Below are 24,533 nucleotides of genomic sequence, written 5' to 3' on the forward strand. Positions count from 1 at the left end.
GGTCGCCGGTCGCCCCGGGCCCGGAGGCCTGGGAAGACTATCGGAAAGGGAGGTGGGGAGAGGGTGCTGCCCCCGGCCGACGTCCTTCCCCTGGAGTCGCCGACCCTTGGCGCAGCCAATTGGCTCAGCGACATGGCGGCCGCCGCTTCCCTGAGGGCTCTGCGGCACTCTTCTGCCTGGTGACCGACGCTCTGGGAATCAAGTTTATGACGTAATCGCTCCAGCGGACCAATAGAAGATGCTCCCGCGGAGAGGCGTTCCTTCCCCTTCGCCTGGACTTCTTCCCGGGCGTGCGCGCGCGCCGGGGGTGGGGGAAGTCTCAAGCGCGGTGGCGCGCATGAGCGGCGAAGCTCCGCCCCTCCGCCTATATATAAAGGGCTGGCGCGGGGCTCAGCGGCGCCATTTCGCGCTGGAGTGGAGCAACCTCTAGAACGGGCTGGAGGATTCTGCCTACCGATACAGAGCTTTCGAGTCGTCGGGGCCCGCCATTGCAATCCACGTCCATCCGCTTGGAAATGGCCTTCGTCTCGGCCTATGACCGTTCCCGGCGGACAGTACAGACCCCATAGAAGCCCCCGAAGCTCCCCTTTTTCGGGCCCCGCCCAATCCTCGGAATCTGTCCACCCCCTCTACTCCGCCCTCAAGAGGATTTCAAAGATGGAGGCGGCGGCTCCTTAAACCACTTTCCGTGTTCATCCGCCTCCATCGAGATTGAAACGGGACTTCGTCCGCCCCGGACGGTCCCCGCAGGAAGAGGGGATTCTTGCAGATGAACAGCGGGCAATATTGACGACGTTGTCTGGGATCGGGGGCCTTCCTAGGGTTGGAAGAGTCCCCTCGCTCGCCCGCCTCTGCTGAGGCCGCCGCCATTTTCTCGCTGTCCGCCTCCTGCGGAGCGCGCCAAGCTGCCGGGAGCTTTCGGTGAAACAGCGGAGGAGACTTTCTTTCCTGCCCGGTGGGGGGGGGTTGTCGCCTGGAAGGCAAGGGCAGCGGCCCCCCCTACTTCCCGGGTTATGCTGGACCGGGCGGCGAGGGGAACCGAGGCCACCCGGACTTGCCGCGGCTGAGTGCAGCGCCGGTTCCCCGCGGTCAAGATGCTGCAAAACGTAACTCCCCACAAGTACGTCGTCGCGAGCGGGACGGGGACGTTGGGGGCTGCGGCAGGGGGGTGAGGGGTCGGGTTCGGAGGGAATACAGAACAGACGGGCGCGCTGCTCTTCCGTGGCGCGACTGTTGACTCGGGGGCTCGCGGAGGGGCTTGAGCGACGGTTTTGGAACCGTGGTCGTGTCCCGGCCGCTGCGTATGGAGGGAGTACAGGTTGTCAATGACTCCGCTACTTCCCCGGCGGTGGCCCAGTCTTAACCGAGTCGGTCCCAGCTAGGTTGGCGGCGGAATGTAATGGGGAAGGACCACATTGATTGGGCTGCGGGTATTGGGCCTTGTGTTTAGCGACGGTTTGTCATAGTCCTTTTGAGGTGTTCGCGGCCACAACTAGTGCCTTATAGGGTTGCCATGGTGACAGCTTCGGGGACTGGCTATGGGAATTCCCAGAGTAGGGACAGGGATTATTGTTAGCCTGTGGGTGCTTGGTATCTGGGCTGGATCATTAAACCCCTGCTTGTCTTACAATAACTGGGTCGGTTTTGTGTTGGGGTGGATGAGTGTTTTGTTCGGTGGTGGGGACGGTTTTGATATCTTTGAGTTTCATTCAAGGTGGGAGGTGGAACTAAGGATTCCGGTCCAGCTGTCTTCGGGTGTCAATAAGATCTCAGGGTAGTGATCTTAATCGTAGGCCCTGGAAACACCTGGTCCAGAGGAGCACCAAGGAGAATGTAAACCTGAACCACTGTTGGCCTTGAATCTCCAGAGTTGATGCTCCAGTGGGAACTGTTGTTGGAATCTTGTTTTTTGGCAAGGTGGGGGCGAGGGTCTATCCCTCTTGTGACCTTGACTGGGCAGCTCTACTTTTTGAGGCCCTTGGAGCGAGGAGGTTGGATTTGCCAAAAATTCCGGGGGCTGGCAGCTGGATTATTACAGGCTGTGAAGCCCAACAAATATGCTCCTTGTCTGATTTTTTTTTTTTTTTTTTTAGTTGGTATGGTTTTCCGTTAGATTTCCGGGGTCTGTTTTCTCTTTGAAGTTAACTATGCAGAGCATGTGGAGGATGCTGATCTCTTCTGCCCTGGTGGATTCTTAGCTGTCTGATCAGCATTTTATGAAATTCTCCCTTTTTTGTTCCCTTCCTCTTTCCACCTGCTTCCCCCAGGCTCGACCACCATGGCAACCATCAAGCCCCTAGTCACTAGGGCCTACTAGTGGATGAGGTCCTCATGCTTGGAGCTTGAGTTTGGACGCTCCACCCATTTCACTTAAGTCTCTTCCCCATTAGCCTGTGGTTCTCAGTTATGTCCTGCAAGAAACCATTTGGGGGCTTTTTTTTTTTCCTAACCTATCAGACTCCAGAAGGTGGGATCTAAATAGGTGTGGTAGAAATAAGGAAACAAAAACATGGGAATGGAGGACAAGAACAAAATCTCGCATGTTTGAGTACTGGTTGTAAAGTTTGCCTACTTCTCACTAGGCCCCAAGTGTGGATTTATTGGGTGTGTAGTGTAAATTACACTCTTCCCTAGTTTCTATAGCTTGCCACACATCTAATCTTGTTTCCCATTTTCACAGGCTCCCTGGGGAGGGGAATGCAGGGTTACTGGGGCTGGGCCCAGAAGCTGCAGCGCCTGGGAAAAGGATTCGAAAGCCCTCCCTGTTGTATGAGGGATTCGAAAGCCCCACAATGGCTTCAGTGCCAGCTTTACAACTGACCCCTGCCAACCCACCACCCCCGGAGGTATCCAATCCCAAAAAGCCAGGACGGGTTACCAACCAGCTGCAGTACCTGCACAAGGTGGTGATGAAGGCTCTGTGGAAACATCAGTTTGCATGGCCCTTCCGGCAGCCTGTGGATGCTGTCAAACTGGGTCTGCCGGTGAGTTGAGAAGTTGAAGTGGGGAGGTGTGGGAATGAACAAGAATGTGTATGAGTGGGGGTGGGCTGTCTAGTATAGTTGCTGCGGCCCCTAGGGATTCCCATCTCCCCCACATTGAGCATATAGCCACCAGATTTCTGAATTTTTGGTCCTTTGCCATTGATCCAACAGTTTGCTATCTTGGCATTTCTCTTTGTGCCCTCCGTGTGTCCTTCCTTAACTTTTGTGCCCTGGCTCCATTTTACAGATTCCCACCCCTGGTTGGGAGAGGACCACGGTGGCCAAAATTCTTAGCTTCTTCCTCTCCCTCATGCAGCCCATGGATAGCCAGCCCCAGAGGTAATGTCACAGGATGGGAAACCTTGCAGAGTGGGTGGGAGGTGTGGGTGGTTAGAGAAAGACAGTAGGGGCCTCCTGATGGGTGTTAAGAATCCTATTCCATTTTTTTCTGTCCTGTAGTTTAATTGGGGCCGCAGTTTAGGGAACTACTCCTTCGACACAGGGCGTGTGTGTATGTGTGTGTGTTGGGGGATGAGTAATTTGCTTAGGAGAACAGGTATGCATTTTTTGGTGGCTCTGACCTTTTTTTTTGTTTTGTGTTTTTCTAGGATTACCACAAAATTATAAAGCAGCCGATGGACATGGGTACTATTAAGAGGAGACTTGAAAACAACTATTATTGGGCTGCTTCAGAGTGTATGCAGGATTTTAATACCATGTTCACCAACTGTTACATCTACAACAAAGTGAGTTTTTCTCTGTGTGTTCATTAATAGACGGGGACAGACGGTGTTTTCATTGCTGGAGTTTTGTCTACACAATTCTTTTACTATAGTAGGTGTTCTCAGTAGTCAGGATCTAGAAAACCTGAGCTCCAAAGGGTACCATCACCCAGTGATGTGGCTTCAGAAATCCAGAGTTAAAGGTTTAAGTAGAACACTCTTCATACTTGGGTGGTGGCCCTGTTTGTTAGGAATTCCTAGAGATCTGAAAAGAGCAGGATCTACTTTCCTTATTTCTGAATTTTCTTTCTTGGTTGCGTTTTGAGGGACAGGGTTTGGGAGAGAAAGTGGGAATTAGTGGCCCCATGTAGGTAATTTTTAGTACTCCGTGACAAACTTATATCCAAGGAGTGGTGATGATGCCTGGAGCTAGGAATTCCTTTGAGGAAAGTAATCTATATTTTGCTGATATTTGAACCTTTTTGTTTGTTTTCTGTAGCCCACTGATGATATTGTCCTGATGGCACAAACGCTGGAAAAGATCTTCCTACAGAAAGTGGCATCAATGCCACAAGAGGAACAAGAGCTTGTGGTGACCATCCCTAAGAACAGCCACAAGAAGGGGGCCAAGTTGGCAGGTAGGAAGAGTGGCAGTTTTGCTAGTGGGAGACCAAAAGGTGGGAAAGATGACCACACTAACCTTTTTTTCTCTTTTAGCACTCCAGGGCAGTATCACCAGTGCCCACCAGGTGCCTGCTATCTCTTCTGTATCTCACACAGCCTTGTATACTCCACCTCCCGAGATACCTACCACTGTCCTCAACATTCCCCACTCATCGGTCATCTCTTCTCCCCTTCTCAAGTCCTTGCACTCCGCCGGACCCCCGCTCCTGGCTGTCTCTGCAGCTCCCCCAGCCCAGCCCCTTGCCAAGGTATAGATCCATGGATTTCTTTTGGACAATCGGGAGGGAAAGCTTGATTGAGGTGGACCTGAGGTAAAAGGTTTCCATCTTGTTTTTCTTTGCAGAAAAAGGGGGTAAAGCGGAAAGCAGATACTACTACCCCAACACCTACAGCCATCCTGGCTCCTGGTTCCCCAGCTAGCCCCCCCGGGGGTCTTGAGCCGAAGGCAGCACGGCTTCCCCCTATGCGCAGAGAGAGTGGCCGCCCCATCAAGCCCCCACGCAAAGACTTACCTGACTCTCAGCAACAACACCAGAGCTCCAAGAAAGGAAAGCTATCAGAACAGTTGAAACATTGCAATGGAATTTTGAAGGAGTTACTCTCTAAGAAGCATGCTGCCTATGCCTGGCCTTTCTATAAACCAGTGGATGCTTCTGCTCTGGGCCTGCATGATTACCATGACATCATTAAACACCCCATGGACCTCAGCACTGTAAAGGTACCCACTGCATGGGGCAGATGGGACACTCAGGCAGTGATTGGAGCCTAGGGATCAATAAAAACTCAGTCACCTCCTTACGGGAACACAGCAATCTTTGTTTTTTAGTATTTTACTTTTACAAAAGAGTAATGTGGCAATTGGTCAAGTGCTTGATAAGAGTCCCTATTTTCTGGAGTTTGAAATTGTATTATGGTGGGTCTTCAGAGCAACACTATTTATATTTCATTTAAGTCCTGCTTATTGGGGGTATTGGGTTAGGGTAGTTATGGAGTGAAGGATAGTCAGAGGCCACTGACCCGTGTTACTTAGAAAGGATTTTTTTCCTAGACATAGATATTTCTTCAACCCACCCAAATTCCTTTGACTTCAAATTTGAACCCCAGGGCACAGATCCTTAAAGTCACACCCCCACTGTGCTCTCGAGAGGGCTGCTCTTGCGGTGTCGGGTTGGCAGGGAAAGGTGAGTCTCCCTGCCTGTGCAGCTTCTGATGCTGCCTCCTTCTGCAGCGGAAGATGGAGAATCGGGATTACCGGGATGCCCAGGAGTTTGCTGCTGATGTGCGGCTTATGTTCTCCAACTGCTATAAGTACAATCCCCCAGACCACGATGTTGTGGCCATGGCACGAAAGCTACAGGTGAGTGTCAAGGTTGGAGTCTGGAGAATGACTAGGTCTGGGGAGAGAGAGTTTTGTCATCTGCACTGTACCATCTTAACATGAGGATCTCTTAATCTTTACAGTTGTAAATTGGAGCCGTGTCACCAGGTGGCTGGGTACAGTCAGGGCACTATCCCCAGCATGGTTTTGAGTCAGCCTCTCTTTCTAGGACGTATTTGAGTTCCGTTATGCCAAGATGCCAGATGAACCACTGGAGCCAGGGCCTCTGCCAATCTCTACTGCCTTGCCTGCCGGCCTGGCCAAATCATCTTCAGAGTCCTCTAGTGAGGAGAGTAGCAGTGAGAGCTCTTCCGAGGAGGAGGAGGAGGAAGAGGAAGAAGAGAGTGAAAGCTCTGACTCTGAGGAAGAACGGGCTCATCGCCTGGCTGAGCTGCAGGAACAGGTACTTGTCCCTGTTCAGCTCAAGACATTCTTGCCTGTCTTTGCCCTTTTTTTCTTCTCTTCTTTTCAGATTGTTCTACTTGATGTGTTTTTCTCATTTCACATCTTGATTCTTTTTTTCCTTTCTAGCTTCGGGCAGTACATGAACAACTGGCTGCCCTGTCCCAAGGCCCAATATCCAAGCCCAAGCGGAAGAGAGAGAAAAAAGAGAAGAAGAAGAAACGGAAGGCAGAGAAGCATCGAGGCCGAGCTGGGGTAGATGAAGATGACAGGGGGTCTCGGGCACCCCGCCTCTCTCAGCCCAAGAAGTCCAAGAAAGCAAGTGGCAGTGGGGTTGGCAGTGCTGCTACACTAGGTCCCCCTGGCTTTGGACCTTCTGGAGGAAGTGGCACCAAGTGAGTTGTAACAGGAGGATGCATTCTCCTATTCCTTACAGGTTTTCTCCTGTAAGTGGCCAGGTGACAGACACAGACTCTGAGGACCACAGGGTCTCTCAAAGCTACTCAACTCTGACAGTGCAAAAGTAGCCATAGGCAATAAAGATACGGACATGAATACATGTTCCAATAAAACTTTATTTTGGTAACCACACACAAAAATCCCCAAACCAGGACACAGCTTAAAAAAGGAAACAGGAAAGAAGTATGCAATACCACCAAACAAAAACAACAGACATTGGATTGAACAGTAAGAACCTGTTCAGAGAGGGTTAAAGGATGCTTCTCTAACAGAATTTTCTTTTGTCCGTAGACTACCCAAAAAGGCCACAAAGACAGCCCCACCAACCCTGCCTACAGGCTACGATTCAGAGGAGGAAGAGGAAAGTCGGCCCATGAGTTACGATGAGAAGCGTCAGTTGAGCCTGGACATCAATAAATTACCTGGGGAGAAGCTGGGTCGAGTTGTGCACATAATCCAAGCCAGGGAGCCCTCCTTACGTGACTCAAATCCAGAAGAGATTGAGATTGATTTTGAAACTCTCAAGCCATCCACACTTCGAGAGCTTGAGCGCTACGTCCTTTCCTGCCTTAGAAAGAAACCGCGGAAGCCCTACAGTGAGTATGAATGGGGCCCACCAATCTTTGTGAGAGTCTCAGGACAGGTTAGAAAGGCGGTAGTAGTGTGCATACTTGGTGCACTCCTGTCAGCTTCCGGGATGGAAGGAACTTGGCAACACTAGGGTGCAGTGTCTTAGGCCTGGTGCATCTCTTTTCTAGCCATTAAAAAACCTGTGGGAAAGACAAAGGAGGAACTGGCTTTGGAGAAGAAGCGGGAACTAGAAAAGCGGTTACAAGATGTTAGTGGGCAGCTCAATTCCACCAAAAAGCCCCCCAAGAAAGGTGAGTATCCTGTACACCACTGCAAGTTCACTGTATTCTGCCAACTTGACTGTCCTTTCTTCACAAATGGAGATCGAACTTACACATCTTTAACCTTTAACTTTGTTTTGCAGCGAGTGAGAAAACAGAGTCGTCATCTGCTCAGCAAGTAGCGGTGTCACGCCTCAGCGCTTCCAGCTCCAGCTCAGACTCCAGCTCCTCCTCTTCATCGTCATCCTCTTCAGACACCAGTGATTCGGACTCAGGCTAAGGGCCCGGCCAGATGGGGCAGGAGGCTCCGCAGGACCGGACCCTTAGACCACCCTGCCCCATCCCTTCCCCCCGTGCTGTGACACTTCCTCATCTCACCCACTCCCCCCACTGTAGGAGAGCTGGCTCTGCAGGGGGGAGGGATGTGGGGACATTTGCCGAAGGAGGGACATAATGGACAAAATATGGTTGTGTTCCCAGCCCCATTGAAAGTGACCTCTTGGGCAGGGTCCCCATTCAAAATGATTGGGACCGGACGGTGGGAGTGGGCAAAGACCCAGTAGGGGTTGCCTGAGGCCATAAGCGGCCCTGTTCACTTGCAAAGGCCCAGTTGTGAGGTTGGTTGTTCTAATTTATTTAAGCTAGGTAAGGCTGAGGCGTGTGGGGCCATGGTCCCTTTGGCCTCCGTGGGGAAGGGAGAAGGGGGAGCTCATTTTTTACGTTGACATTTTTCTACTCTGTTTTCCCTTTTTCTTCTGCTCCATTTGGGGCCCTTGGGGTTTCTATCATCTCCCCATTTGGTCCCCTGGATTGTCTTTGTCTGTTGATTCTAACTTGTAAATAAAGAAAGTATTATTCAAGTTTTGTGTTATCTTAACATGTTTCTGTGGTGCTTCAAAAGGAACATGATAGAATTATCTGAGAATTTTTAAGAAGTATTTTTGAGGTGGGGAAAAGGTAGAGTCATCCTGTAGTTGGGTTGTGTCTTGGTTTTTATACAAACCCGAAGGCGGTTGCTGTGGTGCTAAAAGGAAATGGATGGGCCCATTGTAAAGTGAGTCCAGAATAACCTTTAGGTTCATGACTTGCGCCAGTTTAGATGAACAAAGCAAACCCTTGGGCTCCTGTGTGCCTTCATCATGAGGTTAAAGCTCAAGACGGGCAGACATTGAGGTTTTCTGCAGCGCCGCGTGGGTGTGGGTTGTCTCCGGAACGCCACCAAATGGGAAGGGATGGGAGGAAGCAGGCAGTGGGGCACTGAGCATCTGCCTGAGAAGGCACTGGTGCCTGCTTTTATAATTTGCTGCTTTGGCTTCGGATTATAGATTGACAGGGCCCGGCGTAGTTTATTAATATGCCAATTCAGAGCATTCCAGTAATTCAAGTTCAGTCACAAAAGCACCTCCACAAGTCTAACCCCTTGTCTTGCTCTAAGGGGAGGGGCTGTATATAGTTCAGGGAGCTGGGACTTGGAGGCTCTGGAATTTGGGACTTAGACTAAAAGGAAGACATCTAGCTTAGTGTAATGGGCCATGTAAGAAACCTGAATATTGTTATAAACACTGAATTGGGAATTTAAAGCAAATGGTTTATTCTCCCATAAGTAATGCTGGAAGAAACAAGGTAGAAGGTGGAGATGGTAGTGAAGATTTTGAAAGCGATTTTTCAACCCTGCTTACATATTAGGACTACCGAGCTTATAAAAACAATGCAATTATTTCTATTCTATGGTTATGAATTCTGAGCAAATTGGGGCCTGGGCAACACTTCAAAAGCTCGGGAGATGGCGATGTGCAGCAGGATTGAAAACTTACTGTTGTTCGAAGTCCTTCATTTTAATGGGGAGGAAACCCCTGAGTGGGCTTTTTGGCCAACCTAAGTGTGGCACTCCGAGTGCCCTCGGCTAGTTCCCTTTGAGTTCTCGTCCTTGAGCATTAGAGAAGATTTTGAAAACTAGAGGTACTTTATCAAGGTTTGTGTTAGTGGGCTAGGATTTCAAAGTCTTAGAAAGGAATAAATGTGGAGGACTCCAGGCTGATTACAAGGCAAGGCTTTGGAAGAGAAGGCCGAGTTCTAGGAAGAATAAAACGGGAAAGAGGGTCCAGGTGTGAGCTGGATTGACTCCAAGGAAGAAGCCATTGGCCTGAGTCCAGGAGCTGAGCAGTTTTGTGGATAGGACAGTGGACATGGTTCACAGGTCGCCAGGAGTCAGCTGACTCAAAGGGCACATGACATTTCAGAAGGAATTTCATGTTTGAGTTGAGTTTGGGAAGGAGGCTAGTTACAGCATCTTAAGGCAGACTGTAGTTCCATTCCTTATGTTCATATACTCAAGATGTTTTTTATTATAGTTTGGAAAAATAAAAAATGTCAACTATCAAATGTTAGGTGTGTTTCTAACATTGTACCTTTGAAGACACCTTAGTCTAGTTTCCTGTAAACTGAGTTTCATATACCCAGACTTGAGAACCACTGTAAATGCGTGAGAAGAGCCTGGCTCGTCCTCTGTAGAAAAGGCTGAGATTGGGGAAGTGGCGTGGCCCTGTGGTTCACCTCCCACCCTGCCACATTAGGCAGTTTACATAGTACATGGATTTCCTGATCAGCAGCCTTTTGGTAGAGTCCCTGCCATGGTCCCTGAACTTTGAGGTTTCAGTTTGAGCCAGTCTGTCCTTTGATTCACTTTCTCTCTTAGTCCAAGCCCCAGCTCTCCTGCCCAGCTGGTGCTGGGGGCGGGAGGGGAGGGGTTAATTCCCAGGCAGCCCAGCTCTTGGAGTCCTGACCCACTGCTGCTGCTTTTTGTTTCTTCATCTCATGCCATTTGCTCCCCCTAAATCCTATATAATAAAGGGCTAGTATGCAAATAGACCAAACGGCGGAACAACCAAAGAACCAGTTGCTATGTGTGTTGACCACCAGGGGGCATATGCAGAACGTGGCAGGCATCGTCAGCAGCAGGATGATGAAGGAGGTGAGCAGGGGCGCCAGACCAAGGCAGGGTGCCGGTCACTGTCATCGGGGCGAGCCTCTGGTGGTTACTGAAAATTCTTTGCTCTCGCACGCTGTGGTCTCACCCGGCACTCGCACCTGCTGCTGGCACCAGTCCCACTCGCACCCACTGCCAGCATCGGAGCCGCCACTTACACCCACTGCTGGCACCCGGCACTGGCCCCGATCGCTTGGCGCCATCAGTGGGTGCAAGCTGCAGCTGCAGCCCTGATCGCCCCTCAGGGCTTCTCCACCTCCCCCTGCTCCTGAGGGGTGATCGGGGCAGCAGCTGCCACTCGCACCCATTGATGGCGCCGGCCCCGCTCGCTTCACGCCTTCAGCATGTGTGAGCAGGGCAGCACTGTCAGTGCATGTGAGTGGTGGCAGCGGGAGCGGGGCTACCGGCAGACAGGACCGGGGGGCCGCAGTGGGAGGGGCCGGGTGGGGGCACGGAGGGTGAGCCAAGTCCCGCCCCTGTGCCTACAGCAGCCTTGCAGCCCACAGTTCCTTTCATGGTGCACGAATTTGTGTACTGGGCCCTTAGTGTTTCCATAGGAAGTATTCAGTCGACATCTTTTGTTGAGTTTCCTTGCTTGCTTTTTATTTTTCAACAAGTTCTGCTAAGTAGGGATGTAGATAGAAGACAGGGCCCTGTCTTCAAGAAGCTTGCTCTATCATAGGGTTCGATGATTAATCATGGAAACAGTGGTTGTACTGATTGGCTTCAATGTGCGACCCCCGTCCCGGCCCTGCAAACCTTTCTCTTAGGTCCATTCAGGACTGTCCTCATTGGGAAGCCCTGCTCCCCAAGGGACCAGCATGAGGGGCTCCAGGACAAGGACCAAAGATTCTCGGGGGCTTAACCAAATAGCTGAGGGAGGTCTCCCCGTGCAACGAGAGGGACTGATAGCAAGCTGGGAAGATGTGGGAATGGTAGGTGGGAACTGAGCTGACGTTTCCCTGATCTTGCATCATGATCTCGCATCTTTGCTGATCGCCTTTCCAGATCGCCTTGTGCAAGCTCTTTCCAAATTCCTGCTAGCTGGCCTCCAGCCTGAATGAGACAGCTTTCTGCCCCGTGGTTGGCGTGCTGGGAGTGAGGAAAGGGGCAACATTAGGCAGCTGCAGGGTTTTTGTGTGTTTCGTAATTTTAAGTGGTCTTAGCAGCACAATATGCGAAGATCTGAGACGAATTGGTAGGAGAGGGCTCTGATCTGAGAGATGGCTAATCAGAGATGACAGCTCCCAGCAGATGGGTGAGTGATGGTGTCAGAGAGGAGGCGGGGAGTAAACGCTGTCGGCAGAGGAAAGGAGATGGGCAATGGGCAATGGCCGAACACAGGTGGCGCTGAAGCAGCGAGAATGAAGGGAGTGCTTTCAGACAAGGCCAGAAAAGTGGGCAAGCGACGATAAGGACTTGAATTTTTATCCCAAACATTTTACTATGCCAAGCACTCTACTAACGAAAAGATAGAAACTATAAACTCATTTCATCCTCATTTTGGCTCTATGAGGTAAGTCATTTATCTCCATTTAACAGATGAGGAAATGAGGCACAAAGAAAGGGTAAGGAATTTGCCCAAAGTGGCAACGTGAGTGCTGGAGGGGGGACTTGAACCCCAATACCGTGGGCTGGTGGGCAGTGAGGAGACATACTTTGAAGCAATTGCTGTCAGGAGTCATGGGTTTGTGGGTGCCGAGGAGGGATGGAGAGTGCTCATTTTGAAAGCAGTTGCCACGCTCGGTCCAGCAAGTGAGGGGAGGTTTGGGATGGAGAGGCAGCGATGTAGATGCAGGGACACGGGTAGGCCCAGAGCTTGGCAGTATGGGAGTCTGATCGAGTGGCTGAAGGAGTGCCACCTGGCTGGCTGGCAGGTGTGAATGGCGCTCCAGCAAGGCTGGCACTGGCTCTGAGACACTTGGTAAGACAGACAGGGCTCTGGCGCCACCTGGTGAGCATGTCACCCATGACTTCCTCCTGAATCTCTAGCTATTTTTGTGCCCAGCCTCCCCTCTCTAGGTTCTTCCCTTCCCTTTTTACTTCCCTGTTACTTCAAGTTTGAAGCATGAGTTTCTCTGAAGCGTCTCCTGGGCTTCCCCGGCTCCTCTGATACACTCCTACCCTCACACTTTTCACACGGCCCCTCCTAGTCGGGGTCCCCAAGGTCGGGCTCAGCCTCCCGGGAGATGCTGGGCTCCCCGTGTTACCTTCTTGGTTCTCTTCTCGTTTGCACAGTGTTGCTAAGCAATTTGACCCATTTGTCTGGAGGCAAACTCTGCCCAGACCTTGCTCCAAAGTGGCAAGTCTGTTTTTCAGCTGCCTGATGGCAATGTCCCACAGGCTCCGGCACTCAGCCCATGTCCAGAAACACCCCAATTTTCCCCCTAAATGTGTCCCTTTGTGACTTCTCTGTTTCTGTAATAAGCACTCATACAGAATTCGCAATGTGCCAGGCACTTCTTTTTGTTGTTCTTTTTACAAACCCTTGTGTCCGGGGCTGATTTTCAATAGATCGCAGCGAGGGAGCTGCTCTGCTACATACGAAACCCTGACCCAGAAGCAGGTCGTCTACGAATGGTTTAGCACCAGGTTCCCCACAAATGTGCATTGTGTGAAGGGCGAGGGGGCGTGCCAGACACTTCTGAGCGCCTTTACAGTTTAAGTCCCCAATTACACCATGAGGTAGTCACCACCCTTTACAGATGAGGAAACTGAGGCTCAGAGAGATTAAGTAACAGCTCTACCAGGGACCCCGCACAGATTCCCACAGGAGGCTCCCCTGCCCTGCCCTCGGCCTGGCAGTCCCGGGGCTGAGGCTTGGACAGGTGTATCATCAAGGTGTGCTAAGTGGAGGGGAACCTACCGCCTCTGGTTTGCCCAGGACATGGGACTTGCAGCAATAAAACTGGGGAAGTCCTGGGCAAATTGGGGTGAGTGATCACCTCATTACATCACCTTGGCGGTGGAGGGGGACAGTGAGCGCTTATCCAGGGATAAGAATTTTTGTCAGATGTTCATTTGAAAGAAACCATGGTGTGTTTCTAAAGTGGTCCTCAGCCCTGGCAAGGTAGAGTGTTGCCCCATATGCCAAGGTTGTGGGTTCAATCCCTAGTCAGTGGATGTGAGCAGCGGCTGCTGCCCCGATTGTCCCTCAGGAGCAGGGGGAGGTGGAGAAGCCCTCAGGGGCAATTAGAGCCGGCAGCCGCCGCTTGCACCCACTGATGGCACCAGCCAAGTGATTGTGACCGGCACCAGGCACCAGTAGCAGGTGCGAGTGGCAGCTCTGGTGGGTGCGAGCGTTGGGCGGGACTGCGGTGCGTGGGAGCAAAGAACTTTCAGTAACCACCAGAGGCTCACCCCCATGACAGCGACTGGCGCCCTGCCTTGGTCTGGCGCCCCCGCTCACCTGCTCCACCATCCCACTGTGGCCAACACCCGCCATGTTCCCCACATGCCCCCTGGTGGTCCACGCATGTCATAGCGACCGGTTATTTGGTTGTTCCGGTTGTTCCACCATTCGGTCTATTTGCATATTAGCCTTTTATTATATAGGATACTTTAGCATGAAGGTGTCTTGCTACATAACTAGAGTACCATAATCATACTGAACAAAACTGAAAATAATTTCCTAGTATCATTGATTACCCACATTTAAATGTTCCAATTTGTCTCAAAAAGTGCCTTTATATCTGTTTTCCCCAAAAGATGTTGTCAAGAATCACCCACTAAATTTGATTGTAATGTCTCTTAAGTCCCTTTTAATCCCTCCCCACCCCACCATTTCTTGCACTGCCTTTTTAAAGAGACCAGGCCAACCATATCATAGAATAGCTCACATTCTGAATGTGTATAATGTTTCTTAGTGGTTTAATTTGACTTATTCCTCTACCAACAAACCTTGAACCAAAGGCTTGATTAGATTCAGTGAAAGGTTTTAGCAATAACCTAACCGGTGATGCTGTGTGCTTCACTGTTATCTCTGGAAGCAATGATTACTGTCTTGTCCTTTATTGGTTGGCCTGTGCTGATCACCGAGATGGTGGTGACAGCCAGTCTCTCTGCTCCGTAAAGATATTTTCTCCCTTTTGTCAATAGCAAACAATCTATGGGCGTGAGCCTTTGGTTCGAAGTGACTCCGGCTCCCCGTCATCTGTTCTAACGACTCTAATTACAATGCCTTCCCAGAGCCAGTGGTCACATTGGAGTGCACAATGCTGACTTTCTGACTCCATTACTCCGTCTGCATTGACCAGCTGGCAGGCATCTAAAAGGAGAGCTTTTCTCACTCAGGGAACTACCAGTATGTAGTTCCTCCTGCAAGGGCAGGATACAAAGCTTGTTTTCTCTAAGGACCAGCTTTCTGTGTTAGAAGTTCAAACATCACATCCCAGTGACAGTAAAGTGTTGGTGTTGCTTGTTCATTTTATATTTATTTGATCATTATTAGGGGTTTGTGGATTTTTATGTGGTCAATGATTTCAGTCGATTATGGCCGTTTTTCTGGTGCTCAGATTGTCCCTAATTTGGCCAATGAGAACTCCTTCCAGCTGGCTGCTCCTTTTTTGACATGACTCCATTAGTCTTTGAACACTTCTTGGTTTCTAAAGCACGCTTGCCTTGTTTTCCCTACCCCAGGCCTGAAATCAGTCACTTCTCCAAGAAGCTCCGCCCCTTTTATGGGCGGTGGTATTTGGAAACCACAGCCTCTGCACTAGGGATGCCCATCACTCCTGGGGCTCACCAGTGCCAGGTTCTTCATTTGCTGGGGCTGGGACCTATGGACACAGGTGTCCCCGAAACATGTACACACACTTTAACAGCTGATGCCTCAATGTTGTTTCTTTCTTTTCAGTCAGACTAAGCTTTGAACTAAGGAAATTCATCCACTAGACTTTATTACGAGGATGCATAAAATATAAAGTTTATGATACAAAACCAGCCACAGTTGCCCTAGATCAGTGGTCGGCAAACTGCGGCTCGGCAAACCACAGCTTTCGAGCCACATGCGGCTCTTCAGCCCCTTGAGTGTGACTCTTCCACAAAATACCGACTTCTGCGCATGGGCCACGAAGTTTCAATCGCACTGTACACACGTGCCTGCACGTGGTATTTTGTGGAAGAGCCACACTCAAGGGGCCAAAGAGCCGCATGTGGCTCACGAGCCATGGTTTGCCGACCACGGCCCTGAGCCCTTGTTCCTTTATGGGCCATACATTAAGCCACCAATCAGTGCGCGCTGCGTACACTAAGGAGGTTGCCAATCAATGATTCTCTCTCTCATCACTGATGATGTTTCTATCTCTCTCCCCTCTCCCTTCCTCTCTGAAATCAACAAATATATATATATATATTTAAAAACACAAAAACCGGCAACAGTTGACGAATTGAGGGCACACAAAAGTGAACGAAATGATTCTTGATGTTTGCGATTCCATTGTTTCACATTATCAGCAGTGCCTGGACCAGAACAGTCATCAGTTTGAAAACAGGCATTGACACAAAAAAAATTATTCATTTTTGTAGATTCTTTTAAATTTTGAAAATGAACTGTACATTAATAAACACTGACTTTATAATCATTCAAAGTTTGTATACATTTTTTGGGCAACCCTATATATAATAAATCATTAGTTAAACTTGACATTTGTTATAATTCAGCTTCTTTTCCTTCCTTTTTATACACTGAAGATCTTGGTTCCTAATTACATCATTAATTACTGATTTACTTTATCCTGTAATATGCACAACAAGTTTCAAAATAATATACAATATTACTATTAACAATGACTATTAAAACTACTAAGCGACATTTAACAGTTTTGATATTTCTTTTTGTCCTTAAAATAGTTTCCATTGGAAATATACAGTACTAGAGGCCCAGTGCACGAAATTCATGCACTGGTAGGGTCCCTAGCTGCCAGCCGGGTACTCCCTCCCTTCCCCCAGCCACCTGCCGCCTCCAGGGCCTCCCTCCCTTCCCATGGCCGGCCCCGCCCCCTGGTCGAACTCCTAGACGACTCCCGGTCAAGGGAACAATTTGCATTCTATGCTTTTATTATATAGGATTGCTTTCTAATTACTTTAATATTTTAACTAATTACTTTAATATTTTCTCTTATAAAGCATTTATGTGTTTCAAAAGTCAATGTACACTGTTGCTTCAAACCCATTCCTTCAGATCTATTCTCCTTTCCCTTGATTTCCCTCAATTTCTGGTTTATCTTTCCAGTGTGGCTTTTTGCAAATGTATATCTCCTCTCTTTCTCACCCAAAGGCAGCACATGCATTTCTTTGTATCTCACATGTTCCACTACATCCTCGAGGTCCCTCCACGTCATTTCGAAGAGATCTCCCTCATCCTTCCTTTCAGCTTGGTCACCCCATTATGTGGCTGTGCTCTTCCGGCCATCCCGCTCTCACTGAATGTGTTTCCAACCTTTTGCAATGACCAAAAATGGCAGGTCCGTCTTAAATGGCAGGTGACTAATAATGATTACATACATGTCTTAAATGCCTACATACATATGTCTGGCATTTCCTTGCCCACATTAAAATATATCATAGAAGGAAAATATTGCTTATGTTGACTTGTTTTTAATTAACATTCTTCCAAACACTTGAGTTTCATGAAACAATTCCAGAAACCTGAGGTGTAAATTTGACAAATGTGAGGTGTTTAGACTAGTGCTTGGCACATTGGGTGTGCTCAATAAATGAAAGACAGTAGCAATAAAAGTAATAACGGCAGAAACTGTATTATTTATTTGTCTTACTTGGGCACGTTACTAAGAAACTTGAGAGCTGAATGGACACATTTTGCTCTCAGTCAGTTCGTTGCTCCAGCATTTACTGCCATGCTGGGCGTTATGGGAAGAGCTTGTACTTGGAGCAGAGTCACAGCCTGAAGGGCGGGGTGCAGGCCCCTGGGAGGCCAACCACGTCTCAGGAGTAGGGCTGGGCTCCAGGGAGGAGGCGGCGAGCCTCCAGGGCCCAGACGTGCTGGCGTCCTCTCCTGGGAGCTTCGGCTCGCTGAGTGCACAGTCCGTGCGGTGAGGGGCGAGGCGAGAAGTGACGACTCCTGCAAAGGCCTGGTCACGGCCTGCCGGCTCCGGAGGCTGAAGACAGGAAGGGAGCCTGCGAGCAGAGCTGCATCAGCCTCACCCAGAACTTGCCCAGGACCCGGCTCGCTGTGCCCGCGCCTCCCTCCCCAGAGTCTGCTCAGCAGGTGTGGGCGGAGCTGCACTTGTTAAAGGCTCCCAGGGACGCCTTCGCGTTCACTCTGGTTTGAGACCCCCGCGTCTATGCCACTCTTTCGGTCCTGGACATAAACTAGTTTGTATGGCTACTTGTCTCCCTGTGTGTATTTTTTATTTCGTTCACAGTAAACCAGAACCTTCCAGAACCTTCCAGTTTAGAGAGCATTCAAGTGGGTCTCCCTTAGGCCGCCCCTCTCACCAGGCGCCTGCCCTCCGCTCTGCTGCCTTCCTAGCGGATCACAGTGACCCCATCATGCGGTGGACTAGGGAATGTAGACAAAGACGGGGACGCTGTAGGTCCTGGCTGCGCACCAGGCCCTCAGAATGCTGTTGGCTGCGGGGACCGGTGACGAACAGAGTATCTGCATCCCTTTCGGGGCAAATCTGAATGCGGGAGGCAAACTTCTTGAAGCCTTTATGAAACAGCCCATTCGCAAGTGACACCCAGTGGGCCCCAATGAAGCAAAACATGGCTGGACCGGCCTGAGGGTAATTGCCAAGTCCAGTCCCCGGGGGCCTCGGCCTGGGAGGACCGGCCAAGAACTGGGGACAGTGCAAACACGCTAATGAACTTATTGCTGCTGCCAGAGTTTTGGGTAGAGCTAGGTGTGTGTGTGAGTGTGCATGTGTATGCATGTGTGCATGCACGTGTGTATTATGTGTGTTGTGCGTACGTGTATTGTGTGTGCAGGTGTGTAATGTGTGTATGTTTGTGTGTCCACACGCGTGTAGTGTGTATGTGTATGTGCATGTGTATTGCGTGCACCGGTGTGTACATGTGTGTGGTGTGTGCATGTATGTGTGGTATGTGTCTGTAGTGTGTATGTGTGCTTGTACGTGTAGTGTGTGTGCAGGTGTGTAATGTGTGTGTTTGTGTGTCCACGCGCGTGTAGTGTGTATATGTATGTGCATGTGTATTGCATGCACCGGTGTGTACATGTGTGTGGTGTGTGCATGTATGTGTGGTGTGTGTCTGTAGTGTGTATGTGTGCTGTGTGTATGTGTACTGTGTGTCTGTGTGTGCTATGTGTTGTGTGTTTGTGTATGTGTGTATGTGTACTGTGTGTGTTGTGTGTGTACTGTGTGTATGTGTATGTGTGCTGTGTGTGTTGTGTTTCTGTATGTGTCTGTGTGTATGTGTACTGTGTATTATGTGTGTGTGTGTGTACTGTGTGTGTGTAGTATGTGTGTGTAGTATGTGTACTGTGTGTGGTGTGTGTGTGTACTGTGTGTAGTGTGTATGTGTACTGTGTGTTCTGTCTGTGTGTATGTGTGCAGTGTGTGTGTAGTGTGTGTGTCTGTGTTGTGTATGTGTACTGTGTTGTGTGTGCACGTGTGTGTAGTGTGTATGTATATTGTGTATGCATGCATGTATCTGTGTATGTGTGTACTGTGTGTTTACTTTGTATGTGTGGTGTGTGTGTATGTACTGTGTCTGTGTAGTGTGTATGTGTACTGTGTGTTGTGTGTGTATGTGTATGTGTTGTGTATGTGTGTGTGTACTGTGTGTTGGTTGTGTATGTGTACTGTGTGTTGTGTGGGCACGCGTGTGTAGTGTGTATGCATATTGTATGTGCATGCATGTATCTGTGTATGTATGTACTGTGTGTTGTGTGTGTATGTGTGTACTTTGTATGTGTGGTGTGTGTGTATGTACTGTGTCTGTGTAGTGTGTATGTGTACTGTGTGTGTTGTGTGTCTGTGTGCATGTGCATGTATACTTTGTGTGCATGTATGTGTGTATTTTGTGTGTATGTGTATGTGTTCTCTGTGTTGGTATGTATGCATATTGTGTGTGCATGCTTGTGTGTATGTGTGTAGTGTGTGTATTTTGTGTGTATGTGTATGTGTACTGTGTATGTTGTGTGTGTGCGCAGTGTGTCTGTGTGTACTGTGTGTCTGTGTGTAGTGTGTATGTGTACTGTGTGTGTTGTGTCTCTGTGTGTGTGCTGTGTGTGTGTGCATATGTGTTGTCTGTGTATGTGTACTGTGTGTGTTGTGTGTGTGTATGTGTGTGTGTACTGTGTGTTGTGTGTATGTGTACTGTTTTGTGTGTGTGTATGTGTGTGTACAGTGTGTATAGTGTGTATGTGAACTGTGTGTGTTGTGTGTCTGTGTGTATGTGTGTGTGCTGTGTGGTGTGTGTGTAGTGTGTATGTGTACTGTGTTGTGTCTGTGTGTGCATGTGTATGTGTCCTGTGTGTGCATCTATGTTTGTCTATGTATGTGTGTGCTGTGTGTATTATTTGTGTATGTGTATTGTGTCTGTGTGTATGTGTGTATGTGTGTGTTGTGTGTATGTGTAGTGTGTGAGTTGTGTATGTGTATGTGTGTGCATGTATGTGTATTTTGTGTGCGTGTGCACTGTGTGTAGTATGTATATTGTGTGTGCATGCATGTGTGTATGTTTTGTGCGTGTGCTGTGTTGTGTGTCTGTGTGTGTATGTGTACTGTGTGTCTGTGTGTATGTGCTTGTGTCTGTGTATTGTATCTGTGTGTCTGTGTGTATGTGTGCTGTGTGTGTGTTGTGTGTATGTGTACTGTGTGAGTTGTGTATGTGTGTGTGTGCATGTATGTGTATTTTGTGTGCGTGTGCACTGTGTGTAGTATGTATATTGTGTGTGCATGCATGTGTGTGTGTGTTTTGTGTGTGTGCTGTGTTGTGTGTCTGTGTGTGTATGTGTACTGTGTGTCTGTGTGTATGTGTTTGTGTACTGTGTTGTGTGCCTGTGTGTATGTGTACTGTGTGTGTGTCTGTCTGTGTGTGTTTATGTACTGTGTGTGTTGTGTGCCTGTGTGTATGTGTATGTGTACTGTGTGTGTATGTGTACTGTGTCTGTCTGTGTGTATATGTGTACTGTGTGTGTTGTGTGTCTGTGTGTGCATGTGTATGTGTACTGTGTGTGTGTGTTGGGGTGGGAAGCGTTGCTAGCTGGTGCCCCGTGAGTCCTGCCATGAGTCCTGGGGACAAGCAGGAGGACACCTATGGGACAGAGGCTGGTCCCACTCAAGGATGTGTACTGTGTGTGTCTGTGTGTGTTTGTGTACTGTGTGTGTTGTGTGTCTGTGTGTGCGTGTGTATGTGTACTGTGTGTGTGTGTTGGGGTGGGAAGCGTTGCTAGCTGGTGCCCCGCGAGTCCTGCCATGAGTCCTGGGGACAAGCAGGAGGACACCTATGGGACAGAGGCTGGTCCCACTCAAGGTCAGCACAGGGGTTGCACTGGGCTGTGGCGGAGCAGGCAGGGGCTACCAGAGACTTCGAGGGACCCGTAGGGTGTCTCCCACACCCATTTCTCCAGAAGGGCCATTACCTACGGGAGGAAACCACATGACACACCATTCTGGGGTCCTTCCTCTGAGGCCACCTCCCCTCACTCCCCCTGGCCCACCTCTGCTCTGTGCCCTGCCCTCTACCCGCCCATATCACCCTTCCCCGGCCAGTTCCTCCCCACGGAGTGCCTGGTTCTCCAGCCTCATCCTGCTCAGACTCGGCCGTTCCCCTTAGAGCCCCAGGCCTGCCCCTGGGGGTGCTGGACAAGCATGTGCCTGTGCTGTGAGGACGGTGCTGTGAGGAAGCCCAAGGCCGGTCACAGCCCAGGGCACAGACCACAGTCTACCTGGTGTCTGGCAGCGGGGGAGGCACTGGGCCTCTGGGAGAGAAAGGAAGGTCACGGTGCAGTGAGGGATTCTGGAGTAAAGGAAATGGGGACTGGAGGGGGGCAGGGAAGAGGCTCCAGGCCCCAATCCCCCCGAAGGTGCCCGGCAGGCATCCTCTATTGAGGGCGTGAGGTCAGGTAGTGGAACTTGCAGAACAAGTGGTCTGGCTGGGAACAGAAGCTGGTCTGGCTGGCCCCCCTCTCCCTCCCCCTGCCCCCGCGGTGACTGACCACTGTGCAGCCAGGTGATGGGGGAGGGGGGATATTATCCACGATGCAGATGAGGACGTTGGGGTGCCCCGAAGGTGCCCAGCAGGCATCCTCTGTTGAGGGCGTGAGATCAGGTAGTGGAACTTGCAGAACAAGTGGTCTGGCGGTCCGCCCCCCCCGACCCCCAATGACTGCCTGACCACTGTACAGCCAGGTGATGGGGGGGATATTATCCACGATGCAGATGAGGACGTTGGGCCAGCCCAGCTCCACGAGAGACTTGGGGAGTACGTCACCCTTGGGGCACTAGGAGAAAGGAGGCCCTGATCCCAAAGGCTCACCCCTGCAGGGGCCTCACTAGGGCTGGGATGGACATTTCCTCCTAGTTAGCCGCCTGCGGGCAGGTAGCTGCTGGGAAGGAGCGGGGACAGAGGGAGAGGGGACTGAGGAGAGCAGGGGAGCACCAGGGGCTAATTTCCCAGAGGAGGAATCACTGGGTCATAAGGCAATTCCACTTTTAATTTTTGTTGTTGTTAATCCTCACTGGAGGATATTTTTTCCATTGATTTTAGAGAGAGTGGAAGGGGGAGGGGAAATAGAGAGAAAAAAAAAATCAGTGTGAGAGCGCCACATCAATTGGTTGCCTCCTGCATGCACCCGGACCTGTGCGGGGAACCTGCAACCCAGGTATGTGCTCGTGACTGGAATCAAACCAGCAACCTTTCAGTTCTCGGGGCCCACTCTCTAACCACTGAGCCACGATGGCCAGGGCACTTTTAATTTTCTGAAGTAACTCCATACTGCTTTCCACAGTGGCTGCACCAGTCTGCATTCCTGGAACCACTACGTTTTTAAAGTACATTACATATTTACACATATTATCCTGTTAATACTTTTGGTTGGTGCTTAATTAACAATATTTCGGATTTATTTGGTGTAAAATATATTAAATTAATTTCACCTGTTTCTTATTACTTTTCTAATGTGGCTGCTGGAAAGCTGGCTATTGAGGATGTGACTCCCTTACATTTCTATTGGGCAGTGCCGCTCCGGCTGTCTCAGCAGCTCCCAGCTGGCCAGTCACTCCTTGTCTTATATTTTTCTCTTTATTTTTCTAATCAGATGGATTGTGGTGCCATTGGTCAGCATGCACATGTAGGTTTCAGGTGGGGATTCTATGTTGTTACAAGATGTGTGCATTGCACTATGCACTCACCACCCGAAGTCAGACCTTCTCCTGCCCCCATATACTAGGACCCCCTCACTCCTTTCCTTGGATTCTTCGTCTACCAGCCTGTTACTGCCTAGGAGTCCCACCCGATGATCTTTCCTTGCAACGTTTCCGTGTTAGAGTGGGATCTGTTTTGTGAATGTGTATTTGTATTTGATCACTTTGAGTCTGTTTTGCTCTGGCTCTTGGCCCTGGGCAAGGCTCTGGGACCGCAGTGTGGCTCCTTCCGTCAAGGATCTTCCCATCTGCCGGGAAGGCGTGCACAGAACTAACGTGAAGTGAAAGAACACCCATTATACTAATGTCACTACAAATGTCCACCTGGCCTTCACCTTCCTGGGGGGACCCTTTCCTTAGTAATGAATGGAATAGTTTCAAGTGCCAAACCCACAAAACTGCAGAAATCACTGGTCTAGTTTTCTCCCCAGAATTCCCCGGACAGAGATGATGCAGGTGTGTGCTTGCACTTGCCAGGCGGCCCGCATCCTCTCTTGCTCCTCCTTCTGCAACACGCTCCTGCCTTAGCGGGGTTCTTCCTCGTCGCCGCTTCTCAGGCCCCAGACTTTGCGGAGTCGCTAGAAGCTGCTCGCTAGAGATTTTCCTTCCCATCTCCTGACCTCGAAATTAATAGGCTCAACCTCGCTCCTGGAAAGAAGCGGAAAATGTTTAAGTTAACATCTCTCTTCCTTTGTATCGGCAGAGTTAGAAAATTTTTTTAATTAAATCTTTATTGTTGAAAGTATTACATATGTCCCCCTTTCTCCCCTTTGACCGCTTGTAGCTTGCTCCCACCTCCCACACCAGGCCTTCGCCACCCTATTGTCAGTGTCCACAGTTATGCATATATGCATACACGTTCTTTGGTTGATCTCTTCCCACCCACTCTCTCCTCCCTTTCCTCTGAGGCTCCCTCTGAGATTCTGCAGTCTGTTCTATGCTTCTATGTCTCTGGACCTATTTTGTTCATCAGTTTATTTTGTTCATTAGATTTTACATATGACTGAGATCATGTGATACAAGTCTTTCTCTGACTGGCTTATTTTTTCCAGGTCCCTCTATGCTGTCTCAAAAGGTAAGAGATCCTTCTTTTTCGCAGATGCATAGTATTCCATGGTGTAAATGTACCACAGCTTTCTTATCCACTCATCTATTGATGAGCAGTTGGGCTGTTTCCAGCCATTAGCTATTGTAAATTGTGCTGCTATGAACATAGGGGTGCCTACATTCTTTCTGATTGGTGAATTGGGTTTCTTACTATGTATTTCTAGAAATGGGATCACTGGGTCAAATGGCAGTTCCATATTTAATTTTTTGAGGAAACTCCATACTGTTTTCCATAGTAGCTGCACCAGTCTGTGTTCCCACCAGCGGTGTACGAGGGTTCCCTTTTCTCCACATCCTCGCCAGCACTTGTCATTTGTTGATTTGTTGATGGTAGCCATTCTGACAGGTCAAAGGTGATACCTCATTGTCATTTGAATTTTCATCTCAGTGAGAACGTCTTAAAAGATTTTTTTTACAAATTTTAATATATCTGTCAATTTTCCCAACAGCATTTATTGCAGAGACTGTCTTGACTCCCTCATATGCTCTTACCTCCTTTGTCAAATATTAATTGTGTGTAATGGTTTGGTTCGGCTTCTGGGTTCTCTGTTCTATTCCATTGGTCTATATGTCTGTCATCTAGAAGTCTTTTTATATGTTTAGGTGC

General features: G+C 49.5%; 1 protein-coding gene across 3 annotated transcripts; it reads left to right on the forward strand.

Annotated features, from left to right (window-relative positions):
• The first annotated feature begins 6 nt into the window (after positions 1–6).
• BRD2 (bromodomain containing 2) lies at positions 7–8,340 on the forward strand. 3 transcript variants are annotated; one of them, XM_005867934.2, is made up of 12 exons: positions 7–1,120; positions 2,681–2,984; positions 3,593–3,730; positions 4,206–4,344; positions 4,424–4,638; positions 4,734–5,108; positions 5,619–5,747; positions 5,938–6,171; positions 6,300–6,565; positions 6,921–7,225; positions 7,388–7,510; positions 7,624–8,340. In XM_005867934.2, the coding sequence occupies exons 1-12, from the start codon at positions 1,095–1,097 to the stop codon at positions 7,758–7,760; spliced, it is 2,391 nt and encodes a 796-aa protein (XP_005867996.1). In that variant the 5' UTR covers positions 7–1,094; the 3' UTR covers positions 7,761–8,340. The 3 variants fall into 3 exon arrangements, with proteins under 3 accessions (XP_005867996.1, XP_014396511.1, XP_005867994.1); XM_005867932.2 differs by lacking the exon at positions 7–1,120 and adding an exon at positions 3,232–3,323; XM_014541025.1 differs by lacking the exon at positions 5,619–5,747.
• Positions 8,341–24,533: the final 16,193 nt, after the last annotated feature.

Source organism: Myotis brandtii, unplaced genomic scaffold (genome assembly GCF_000412655.1).
Source record: "Myotis brandtii unplaced genomic scaffold, ASM41265v1 scaffold2561, whole genome shotgun sequence".
Classification (NCBI taxonomy): Eukaryota; Metazoa; Chordata; class Mammalia; order Chiroptera; family Vespertilionidae; genus Myotis; species Myotis brandtii.

Bases quoted from the DNA above. Each gene is read 5' to 3' on its own strand.
- BRD2 (XM_005867934.2), top strand. From the start codon at position 1,095: ATGCTGCAAAACGTAACTCCCCACAA. The intron at 1,121-2,680 runs GTACGTCGTCGC...CCATTTTCACAG, and splicing joins CAAAACGTAACTCCCCACAA to GCTCCCTGGGGAGGGGAATG. The intron at 4,345-4,423 runs GTAGGAAGAGTG...TTTCTCTTTTAG, and splicing joins GAAGGGGGCCAAGTTGGCAG to CACTCCAGGGCAGTATCACC.